Below are 12,044 nucleotides of genomic sequence, written 5' to 3'. Positions count from 1 at the left end.
CGAAATTTGGTACACAAAGCCGTTTACGTTTTACACTTAACTTGGTGAATTTCCTAAAAATCAGTTCACGTTTATATGAAACCGGCAAATACACACATTGTCCGATTAACAATTATACGCAAACTTTGCTGGTAATCGGTTCTGATCTAAATATTGATCCTAAATCATAGCATTCCATAGACTTCTATCGGCTTGGCCCAACTTTGATCCGTACTTACTGATCTTTGGTAAGTTAAATTTACAAAGCGAAATTTTAAATCATAAATTTTATTGGACAAGGTTAATATGGAAATGTCAGTTATTTAATTTAACGAATTTGGTAGTTCTACTTCTAGGATTCCTTCGGTATGTTTTTCACTCATAAATATGTGGTATAATGAAAAAGTACATCTATTGTGAATAGCAGAGTTTAGTTTAAAGCAACTGTTCTTCTATTTATGTAAGCAAATATTTATTAATTGTATTCATTGGCAATGTCGCATATGTTGCATTGACAATTTTCCCACTCGTTTTCGAATTGTCTCGACAGGTTGGCAAACGGCATTAACATGTTGCATCTCCATTTGGTCTTTCACGGCTTGCGTTTCCAGTACTAAAATAAAACAGGTCTATTTTTATATTTTTATAATAAATGAAGCAAATGCATAAAATCAAAAGATCGTCGAAACATTTCTCTTGCTTTCAAATGTAAGAATGAACATCCTGTGCAAAATGTCAGCCTATCGATGTATGATTATGTCCACTAGCCTTATCAGAAAATTAACCCCATTTAATCATACTTGGAGTTAAAAGAGATTATGGAATAGTTGAGATCATGCTTCAAATGAATGTTGCACATATGCCCTAAATGTCTAGCCACAACTATAAGGGAATTGAATTAACGATACGTGTTGAACTTAAATTCAGAACGGGCAGGAGAAAAAACTTAAAATTTTGTTTTACATCTAAGGTTTTCGCTATGGAAATTCAATGTTTTTTTTTTTTTTTTTTTTTAAATAAAATCCTCAACTACTGTCACATTTCAATAGTTTAATTTTTCCTGAAAGAGAATGTGTTTACAAAGGGAATTTTCGATTGTAATTTGACAACTTTAAACTGGAGTCATTACAAAAATAGGTGGCGATAAATTGCTGCGAAAAGTGTACCAGGTCGAAATTTTAGAAGCTTTGCCTTAGTTATGGAACTGCATATTATTCGACTCGTTGTGCCTCTCGACAAATTCCGGCATTATGTTACAAAAATAGTTTTTTCCATGTCAAACTAGATGGAAGGTAAAATAATATGCTCCATTTCCTGTCCTTCGTTTGCAAACTAGTTTCAATACTCTTGGCTAAACTCAAGCAAAAGCAGAAATATGTAACATAATCTCTTGCCATCAACGGTCAGGTTTATGGCAACTTCTGCAGCTCCACTGTCCTGGACATTTTTCAGTTGTTTCCTTCCTTTCACTCACTCATACCAACTGATGCTGACAATTATAATTAATGTCACTTGCTTAAACAAATTACAAACGGAAATGCGTTCGTTTCATCCAAAGAGGAATACGAAAAGAATACAATGTGAAGCCCAAGCCGGGCATTGCCAAACAGTGGAGCAACCCATAGAAAATCAGTAATTCGGTGGAAAAGTGTTTGCAAAAGTGTTTATTTATCGCGTCTATCGGCAATATAAGGCAAGCATTGGAATATCTTCAATAAAACTCTAGAGCTAATGTTTAACCAAAAAAAGATAGAGATACGTATGTTTCCCTTAGTATTGCTGGCTACATGTGTGAGGTATCCTGCCATGTTGAAACATCTCTACCAAGTGGTATGCCATTCGAACCCGGCATAAAAACGGAATGCGCTCATTGATATGAGAGAAGCATCCTTTGTTCCTTAAAGGAATTTCCATGGGAAATTTAGTAGTATTTGGTAGTATATATAAATAAAAATAATGACCATTCTTTAATTTCATCTACAAATGTAACAGTAATCTAAAAATGTAACAGTAAAAATGTAACATGGATCGCATTTGTCGAGTTCTTTTCCCGGTATCTCTCTTTAGGCAAACAAAGGATAAAAGAAAAGAAATGCTATAGTATTGGAGCTATACCAAGTTATGGTCCGATTCAGACCATAATCGAAATAAATAGTGGAGACCATAGTAGAAGCTATTATGTAAAATTTCAGCCAATTCGAATAAAAATTGAGCCCTTTAGGGGCTCAAGAGTAAAATAGGGAGATCGGTTTACATGGCAGCTGTATCAAGCTATAGACCGATTCAGACCATATTTGCTACGTATGTTAAAGGTCTTTCCAATAGCCGTTGTACAAAATTTCAGCCAAATTGCATAATAACTCGCCTTCTAGGTGCTCAAAATTCGAGATCCCAGATCGGATTATATGGCAGCTATATCAGGTTATGGACCGATTTGAACCATATTTAACACATTTGTTGGAAGTCATATCAAAACAAGTAATGCCAATTTTCAGCCAAATCGGATAGGAATTGCGCTCTCTAGGGGCTCAAGAAATCAAGATCCCAGATCGGTTTATATGACAGCTATATCAGGTTATGGACTGATTTCAATCATACTAATCATAAGTTGTTGGAAATCATAACAAAATACCTCATGCAAAATTTCAGCCAAATCGGATGAGAATTATGCCCTCTAGTGGCGCAAGAAGTCACGATCAAAGATCGGTATATACGGCAGCTATATCAAAACATGGACCGATATGGCCCATTTACAATCCCAACCTACCTATGTTTATAGGAAGTATTTGTACGAAATTTCAAGCGGCATAGAATGTTACGACGATCAAGAATGTATATACTTTATGGGAACTTAGACGATTATTTCCAGGAGTTACAAACAGAATGATTAGATTAGTATATCCCCATCCTATGGTGGAGAGATTGTTTAAAAAATAATTTAAAATAAAAAAAATTTTATAAATAAAAACATATTTTTTGGAAACGAATGGAACAATTTTCAGCAATGAAGTGAGCTACCAGTGCTGGTAAACGTGAGGGAATTTGCAAACTTGCAGCAGATGTCGTGTACAGTCAAATCCGCTTAATTAAAAACAGCAAAACACTTTGATATCTTTGAACTGTGACTTTTTTGGCATAAATTTGTATTTCATTTAACCGGCGTTGCATTTAAGCGGAGTGAAATGTGTTCAAAAGTCCTTGAAATCAATTGGTTCAAGTGATTTTGCTTTTCAATTAACCGATTTTTCATTTAAAAGGTGTTCAATTGAGCGGATTCGACTGTATTACAAGAACACTACACATGGTAGATATATTTCAACATGCCAAGAATTTCTTCCACTCTTCACCACTTTCTTAAGCGCTAAATTAAACATTTCTTCTTAGCACAGGGCTCTCACCACATATGCCTTGTACTTTCGAACCTCCTGAATCTCTATATAATATTTTAAGCCCTTTTTCCACTGTCATCCTATATAACATTGCCAGGCAATGATCTTTACTTGGGTCGACGTTATTTCTTATTATTGCGGTCTTCATTCCTTTTGCTAAACGCAATTCGATGTGTGTATTGCCCAAAGGACGCTTGCAAGCACCCGAAAGGAAGTTTTTATTTTGATTTTGCTACAGCAACTAATTGCTGAACTTCAGCTGTACTTTTTTGCTGTGATGGTTTAAATTCCGATTTTTAGGACGCCTATGCTGGTGGAGCAAGGAACTGCTGTAATTTACACAGACATTATTTAGGTTATTCAACGGGCCAAAAACGTGTTTAATGTAATAAAAGCATGTGTACACCAAACATGCAACACATGTTCGTTGCTTGGCTCTGCCTTCTTGTTTGGGATGCTGGCGCATACGTCTGCGTACGGGCAGTACTAAAACGCAAACAAAACTTATCCCACAAAGGAGAGGCATCAATTAAATCAGCGAAGCCAAAGCGAATGTAAAACCAAAGGAGAGCGACATTGGAATATACCATCCTCAAAGAGGTTACCCAGCTAGATGGACGTTCATTTGTCGGGCACTTGGGCGGACGGACGGACGGCACCGAAAAACATCTGTTGTTTGTTTGAAATGGCCAGTGCAAGGAAATTATACCAAGGCAGCACAGGCAAACCAAACAACTAGCGTCATCGTCGAGATCATAGTCACAGCCATTTGTGTCCAGTACTTGAAAAACGCGTTTCTTTTTCATACGCACATCCACATCAGATTGACATAAATCCTTAAGGAGCCCGACCATGCACAGCAGCGAGAAAAATCTCACACTCGGCGGACCGTTGGCTGCCGGCACTGACAGATGGATGGACAAAGCCAGCCATAGACTACTAAAGGGCATGCACACGTAATCTGAGAGCACTTGAAAGATATCTGTTCCTTCATGCAAAACGTTCAACAAAAAAGAGGAACAGGTTTCGAACAGGTTGATTTGTGTCCCATTATTTTGGCCATTTGGGCTTTTGGGCCGGATGGGCATTTTCATGAATGAATTTGTAGATTTTGCCACTTACCTTTTTCTCGGTGAGCTTCTCACATCGCCGTTGTTTGCAGATTTGATGACTCTTGTCATTGCGACAGGGCGCACAATCGCCACAATTGTCTTTACGCTGACAACCAATGCATTCGCCGCAACGTTTGCGCTTCTTTTTCGACTGGAAAATGTTAGAAGACATCTATAAAAATGGTGACCGTATTATGATCATTGAAAGTTAGGGATTAAGATTAATTAAGAATTAAAGATGAGGAGCAAATTGAATGAATCTTCCGAAGGACGGGCCATTTCCAATGTTTCTAAGCATAAAACGAATTTATTTATATTTGAGCTAATTTATCCTTATCCATTCGGTTTAAATTGACAATTTTTAAGCGTTTGAGGCAAGACATGCTCCCCATGGAGTTCGCATAATTGAAATTTTCTCAAGACGCTTGCGGTATGTAGACAAACGAAAAGTTATGTATGTCAAGCATGTAGTTGCAGCCATTTTGATGAAGTAGACAAACTACAAGGTTGTTTTACGTAGAACATTTTAGACTGTAAACTGCTGCCGAAGAATGTCATATATATAAACCATGGGCTTAAATTTGGAATACATAAATTGAACTAAACACTTATGAAACGATGGACATCGTCTACTTAAGAATTTCTGTATTCATTTTAATATTAAAGAAGAGAAAAAACAACACCAAGATACTTAATGAAAATAACGTTTACTATAAAATTTCGTAATTTGTAATTTCGTATTTCTAGAGTTGTCTTCAGATAGATTGGCCAATGTACCATGAAAATGTATATTCTAATTCAAAAGAGTGAATTTGATGAATGGGATAACTGCTACTTTTTGGTCGTCAATCACACTGAAGATATGTGCATACATGCAAATTATGTTACAAATGAAAGTAAACGTAAGCACACAATGAAGTGGACCGTTTTACCGAAAGAATACTGCCAACAAAAATTGTAAGTCGACTGATCGATTTCCGGTAGCTGCTATTAATATATTCTGGATTCGAGCATTAAAATCCTGGCATTATTTTATTGGTTTCCGTTAATGTTTTCGAATATGAAATTGTAGCTTGTAAGTCTGTTGTGATTTTTTTGATAAGCATGTTCTCTAAACGCTCGCGTTTCGAATCCAGGCGAAAACACTTGGGATTCCAGTTCGGAATTGAGTAGTCTGCTTTTTTAGAGCGCACAACAAGCCGATTACTGACTTTGGTGAATGTCCATAGTGATATGGGCGGATTAATATCCGCACCCTCTTTTTCAAACTTACCTAACCTAAGTCTGCTCCGAGAATGTTGAGTAAGCCTGTTTCGACTCTGGACTGAACTCCGCAGCCCTGTTGACGATAAGCAAAATACGTCTGAGACCAAACTTCATCCAGATTAGAATGTTTTATCAGAGACTCATTGAATCAACAATAAATAGCTGAGTCTTCGATCTATGAAACTTTTCGAAGCCACAAGACTTTATTCTTAATCAGCATACTACGTTGGTAGTATGCTGCGCTAGGCATTTGAAATGTGTAAGGTTGCTTGCTGTTTGTGCAATGTTTTGGGTAGGTTGCCCTAATAAATGGTACGCTCTCATCATTCAATCATCTCCATATGTCAATAATTGCATTCTTAAAGCCAACTTAAACTCACCTGTTTTTCGCCGGCACCATCGTTGCTGTCACCTATGCCCAGACCACTGATGGGACTCTTGAAATTGGCGGTGCTCGAGACAGCATCAACTTGGCCGGGATTGCTGGGGTCCACATCCATGGCGCTGGCCTCGGATTCGGCACTGGACTCCAGCGAATTCGCCCGATTTTTCCGTCGTTCCTTCTTGCGCGCATCCACCCTGGCCACCGGAGAATTTAAAACCTTGTCTGTCTTAATAGGTGTTGTGGTGGAGGGCGTAGGCGTATGGGGTTGCGTGGTGTGCGGAGTATGAGATCCAGTACTGGTATGAGTCGAGTGTGGCGTATGATAGCCGGTATTACTGCCTCCAATTCCATGATTGGAGATGTCCATCATTGAGGAGCTGCTGGCACCATCGTACGACGGTGTGGGCGTATGCATACCCATGGGCGTGGCCAATGTGTTTGGCGTATTTGAAGAGGGCGCACTTAGCAGTGAGCCATTTGAATTGGTATTGAGATCAAAGGCCGAGAGGGAATTCTCCTTTTTACCCCCAATGGCGGACGTGGACGACGACGAGGTTGATGACTGCAACGAGGGCGGTACCAACGAATTGGGCGTGGGTGGAGCATACGACGGCGTCAATGGTTGATACATCAATGGATCCGTATAACCAGCACTAGCTGCCACAGGTGTGGGCGCTAAAGCGGCCGGTACCAAGGGATACGTGCTCCTATGGTGTGGATGAAAAGCATTGGGCGGTACGGGTGGTGGAGGAGCTCCTAGAGGGGCGAAACCACTTGATGGTGGTGTTATACTTGTTTGCAGACTGGCCAGTTGGGTCAGGGGCGAGCCCACGCTTACCATACCGGGCGAACTCACCGATATGCTAGCCGGCGACATGGCCACAGTCTGCAGCGAACTCAACGACGGATTTATTCCTGACGTTGCGGCAGCAGTCGCTGCCGATGCGGTGGCTGGTATGGGTGTTCCATCGGCCATTACTTCGTTAAAGCCATAGAATTGACTTGAAAAGGAGGGCAGTTTCGAAAATGGCTCAAAGCCACTCTTTGGTTGTTGCTGCTGGTGTATTGGATTAGGATTGGAGTTGGAATTTGAATCTTTGGACTCCATTTCCCAAGGTCTGGTATAGTTGTTGTTCGATCCGTTGGTCTGAGAGCTTACAGAATCGTTTGTGTTGTTATTGCAGGTTGCAGATGTGTTGTTATGGGAGTTCGTATGAGTATCAGCTGTTGTTGCGGCCGTGCTAACGTTATTTGAGGCGACATTGTTGCTACTGTGGTTTGTTGTACTTGTGGGTGTCGATGATTGCAACGGCTGCTGGGTGGTTGTTGTGCTGGTAGTATTTGCGTTCGTAGACGAGGTTGGTGCGTGCGAATGCGTTTGTTGCTGTTGACCAGGTGGAGGTTGTCGAGCATAATAGTCCCAATGTTGTTGCTGCTGTTGTTGGTGATGGTGCTGCTGATACAATGTTTGATGTTGCTGCTGCTGTTGTTGTCCTTGCAACGCAGTATATTGCTGGTATTGTGGGTGATGGGGGGCAAAGGCAGCTGCAGCTGGTGTTGGCTGATAGGCCGTATAATGATGACTCAAACTGCTCAAGTGTTGCAGATGTGTGCTGTGGGCTGGAACGCTGGTAGTTGTTAGCTGCGGATGGTGATGTTGTTGCTGTGTTTGTTGTGGCTGATGATGCAAAGAGTGTGCAGACGTTTCTTGTGGACCGCCGCTGGATTGTGCCACTACTGATGACGCCATTTAAGTGTGTCCTGTTGCATGGCCGCTTCTCGAATGCCCTAACAGGATCAGCCGCAAAATGTTAAGGGGTGGTCGAGGAGTGCAGACAAAGACACTCCTCTCTCTCTCTCTCTCTCGTTCTCTGCGGACACTCTCTTGTCTTTCGCGTTCTCTCTTTATCTAGTTTTGTTCACTATTCTCTCTGCGCTCCAGGGATCTATCTCATGTGAGTGTTTGTGTGTGTTTGTGTACTGCCTTAGTGTTTATCTTTTGCAATAGCCTTGTTTTAGTCCTTTGCTCTTTTCAAACAAGTGTTTGTGTATGTCTGTCTGTATGAGTACGAATCAAATGTCAACGTAAAATTTGTCGTAGATAATTTTTGTTTCATTAGCTCTGGTCTGTATGAAATTTGTACCTTAAATTTTGTGCTTTAGTTAAATTTTGTTTACTTTTGTTCGCTGTTTTGTTTTGTTTCGTTTTCTTTTTCTTTTTTTCCTTTACTTTCGAGGGATGGGCAAAAATCGGGAGTTCCTTTACTTTGTGGCTTTTGTTATGTTATAGAATATTTGTACACTGTTTTTACACTTTTGAGGTAGTTTTTCAAAGAGTTTTTGATGGTTTTTGTTGTTGGGCTTAGAGTTCACTCAAAAATCACTGGGTTTCTTGGCTTGGCAACAAATTTATGGTTGGGTGTGGAAAAAGCGAGAAACACTACACGACTATGTTTTATAATATTTGTTGTTGTACGTATTTCGTTAAATGTCTGTTTATGCTTTGGGGTTTGTTGTTGTTGTTGTTGTGTTTGTTAATTGTGAGAAAAGTAATTGAGTGGCTCTTAGATATTTAACACTGTTTTGTTTTTATGATTAAATGTTTAATTGATTGATTAACGTTTATTAATTGTATTGGATTATGCATTGGGAAAATTTGTATCTTATTCTGTGCAGACTATGTAGTTTGTATTGTTTTGTTGTTGTATGGATGTTTGGCTTTAATTCAATTTATCGTCTATATATGTAGTTTGTTTTTGGTTTTTTGATATATAAGCTAATAATGCTTCGAAAAATTTGTTTTAATTTATTTAGTTGTTGTTGTTATAATTTAAAAAAGAAGAACATTTGTTTGTTTTGTACTTTAACCGTTTGTTGTTTTGTTGATAATTTAAAAATATTTCGGAAATTGCATAAAATTGGTTATTTGATTTTCAAAAATTTGTAGGGATTTGTAATAATTTGTTTATTTCAACTTGCTTTTCTTGTTATTAATAATAATCAGACTTTGTTTTTTTTTATTTTTGTTTTATTTTTATCATTAATTTGTTGATTTAATGATTTTGAACAATTTATTTTTTTTAAACTATTGCGTTGCTAAATAACTTTTGTTTGAAATTGTATTTTGTACTTTTGTTTTAGTAATTATTTTGTATGGGTTTCTTTGTCGCTTTAGCCTTCTGTTCTATGCCATTAATTATAAAAATATATATATATTTATATATGTTCTTGTTTACTTTTTGGATTTTTTCTCTATATATAGTATAAAGAAGTAATTAGGTAAAAATTTGTTTAAACAATTAATTCGGTTTTGTTGGTTGGTTGTTTTTTTTTCTTTTTGGGTGTAAATTTGTATTTTAATTTTGTTGTGTTAAATTTGTGGCATTTGTTGTTGTTTTTTAAATAATATTGCTTAAATTTGTTTTTAATTTGCGCATCTTCCTTAGGTTAGTTAGTTTGGTTTTTCTTTAGCTTATTATTTATATATATATATATATGCCGCTAAGTTAATTTATTATTCTTGTATGTATATTATTTTTTAATATGTTATATGCTTCAAAATTTAGTTGTTGTTTGGTTTTATGCATTTTGTTTTTTGCTAGCAAAACAAAGCCGTTTTATTTTTGTATTTATTTTGCCGTTGTTACCTTCCTTCATTTGTGTTGGTGTCTGCAATGAAATTAAGACATAATAAAAATTAGCATTGATGGCATTTTGGTTTTTGAAAATTTTATATTTCTATGTATATATAAATTTTATATTTCTATATAAAGGAGGCCACCGCAGCGCAGGGGTTAGCATGTCCGACTATGACGCTGAACGCCTGGGTTCGAATCCTGGCGAGACCACCAGAAAAAAATTTCAGTGGTGGTTTTCCCCTCCTTCTGCTGGCAACATTTGTGAGGTACTATGCCATGTAAAACTTCTCCCCAAAGAGGTGTCGCACTGCTGCACGCCGTTTGGACTCGGCTATAAAAAGGAGGCCCTTAAAACTTGAATCGGACTGCACTCATTGATATGTGAGAAGTTTGAACCTGTTCCTTAGTGGAATGTTCATGGGAAAAATTTGCAATATATAAAAGTATAATGACGCTCTGCAATAGTTTATATGGGAAGCTTTTATAGAATCCATGGCGGTTTAAGCTCTCGGGGAGCTAAAACCGCATCGCATTGGCTTATATGCAGACATAAACCAACTTAGGGGCGTGGTATGGAAAACAATTAGCGACTTTGTAAGTAGCACGGAATTCCAGGCTCAGATTTTCTTTTTCGAAGTTACTTTTTAGTATTCGGAGAGCACAACAGCAAGCTAGGTGTATGTATATTGTGACATGGGGCGAATTAGTATCCGCACCCTTACCTACTGGCAAAGCAAGCATTTGCTTCCAACGAAATCCATGTCACACAGTGGTCTATAATCAAAAGTCCTTGGAGAGCAAAGGGAATTTTATGAATGTAATCAGTTGTTTAATTTGTAGTAATAAAATTGAACAGTTTTGCAAATATTTTGGCTGGGAATTGATTTGAACCAAAATTGGCATGGATAGTGGAAGTCAGGAAAGAAGTCATTGTGCAAAATTTTGAAACGGGGGATTAGTATATATAGCAGCTTTCTGCGGTTTTGGACCGATTTGCATTATACTTAGCATGGATATTTGGAATAGTAACAAAATAACACGTGTAAAATTTTAGACAAATCAGATAATAATTGCGCATTACAATGTTCACGCATTTATCAAACTGATTTGGCACATTAACAATCCCAACAGTCCTACAATAATATAAAATACTACTAAATTTCCCACGAAAATTCCATAAAGGAACAGTGATTTCTTCTCTCAATGAGTGCAGTCCGTTTAAACTCAATGATAAGGGCTGTCCTTTTTAAGACGAGTCCGAAAGGCGTAACGCATAGCGACACCATTTGTTAAGAGAAGTTTTAACATAGCAGGATACAGCACACAAATGTAGCCAGCATTAGTAATACAGATAAAAATATTAATCTAAATTTGGCCAATTAAACGTGGTATTGATTTTTAAAAATATATTTTTGCAAAGTTCTTAATTGCTTTAATGATTATTGGCATTGGAATTCAATTTGCCATTGAATCATGACATGTGATTGGTTAAAAGACTAATGTTTAACAAATTTTGCACAATTGCACAAATTAAAATTGTTATTTAATAACATAAACGGTACACACAGAAAACAGATTAGTTGCCTCAACCAATTTTTTTGCCAATTGAATGCTGATGGTTTCGCATACTACGAAGGTTCATATACAGTTCGGTAGCGACAACCAATGTTGAAATTGAGGCTAAGACTTTTGACATTTTTTTATTTGTTTCTTTATTTGAAGAATCCCAATAAGTAAATATGCAAGAATATGATAGCTTTTCTACAATAAGCAAAGAAATATCCTGATGGCTAACCGCAAATTGCATGATGAAATAGCTGCATCACGGTCAAAAACCAATAGCTGAACTTATACAATTATAAACTCAGTGAGCTCCTCGTAAATAAGTTATGCGCGAATGGAAATACAGCCTTCTAAAACTTTTACAGACTTCTAGATACTACTATACTTAACACAGAGAGGAAATAACTTTAATGCTTTTCCGAATGTAAATAACAATAACACATTCGGTGTAAATAACTGATTGGTTGCAGTAGTAACTAAAACAGAAATTGTATGTATATGACCGACATCGTATGTATTTCTTGTATTTCTTGCTTCTCTCCCGTACAGTCATATTTTAATTTTGTGAATTCCTGATGTAATTCAAGAGAAGACAACTTTTAGTGTGGTTAGACGAAAAAAAATATCTAGAAAGTGAAAAATATTTTACAGAGAAGTCGATAATGTGAATATATAAATGGACGAATTATCTACGCGAAACGCAGCTGAAAAT

At 37.4% G+C, this 12,044-nt stretch overlaps 1 protein-coding gene across 3 annotated transcripts in view; it reads right to left on the bottom strand.

Moving 5' to 3' along the window:
- LOC106095028 (methylcytosine dioxygenase TET) overlaps positions 1-9,379 on the bottom strand; it is a 452,175-nt gene extending 442,796 nt beyond the window's left edge. For 2 of the 3 annotated variants that reach the window (XM_059360936.1, XM_059360938.1), the window contains exons 1-2: positions 6,127-9,379; positions 4,491-4,652 (exon numbers count right to left, since the gene is read on the bottom strand). In XM_059360936.1, coding sequence (XP_059216919.1) covers positions 4,491-4,652; positions 6,127-7,881 — 1,917 coding nt within the window. In that variant the 5' untranslated portion in view covers positions 7,882-9,379. The remainder of the gene's footprint in view (positions 1-4,490; positions 4,653-6,126) is intronic. The other variant, XM_059360937.1, reaches the window with a different exon arrangement.
- Between the last annotated feature and the right edge of the window lie 2,665 nt (positions 9,380-12,044).

Source organism: Stomoxys calcitrans, chromosome 1 (assembly GCF_963082655.1).
Source record: "Stomoxys calcitrans chromosome 1, idStoCalc2.1, whole genome shotgun sequence".
NCBI classification, from domain to species: domain Eukaryota; kingdom Metazoa; phylum Arthropoda; class Insecta; order Diptera; family Muscidae; genus Stomoxys; species Stomoxys calcitrans.
The sequence above is the reverse complement of the archived record's forward strand: the minus strand, read 5'-3'. Positions and strand labels throughout refer to the sequence as shown.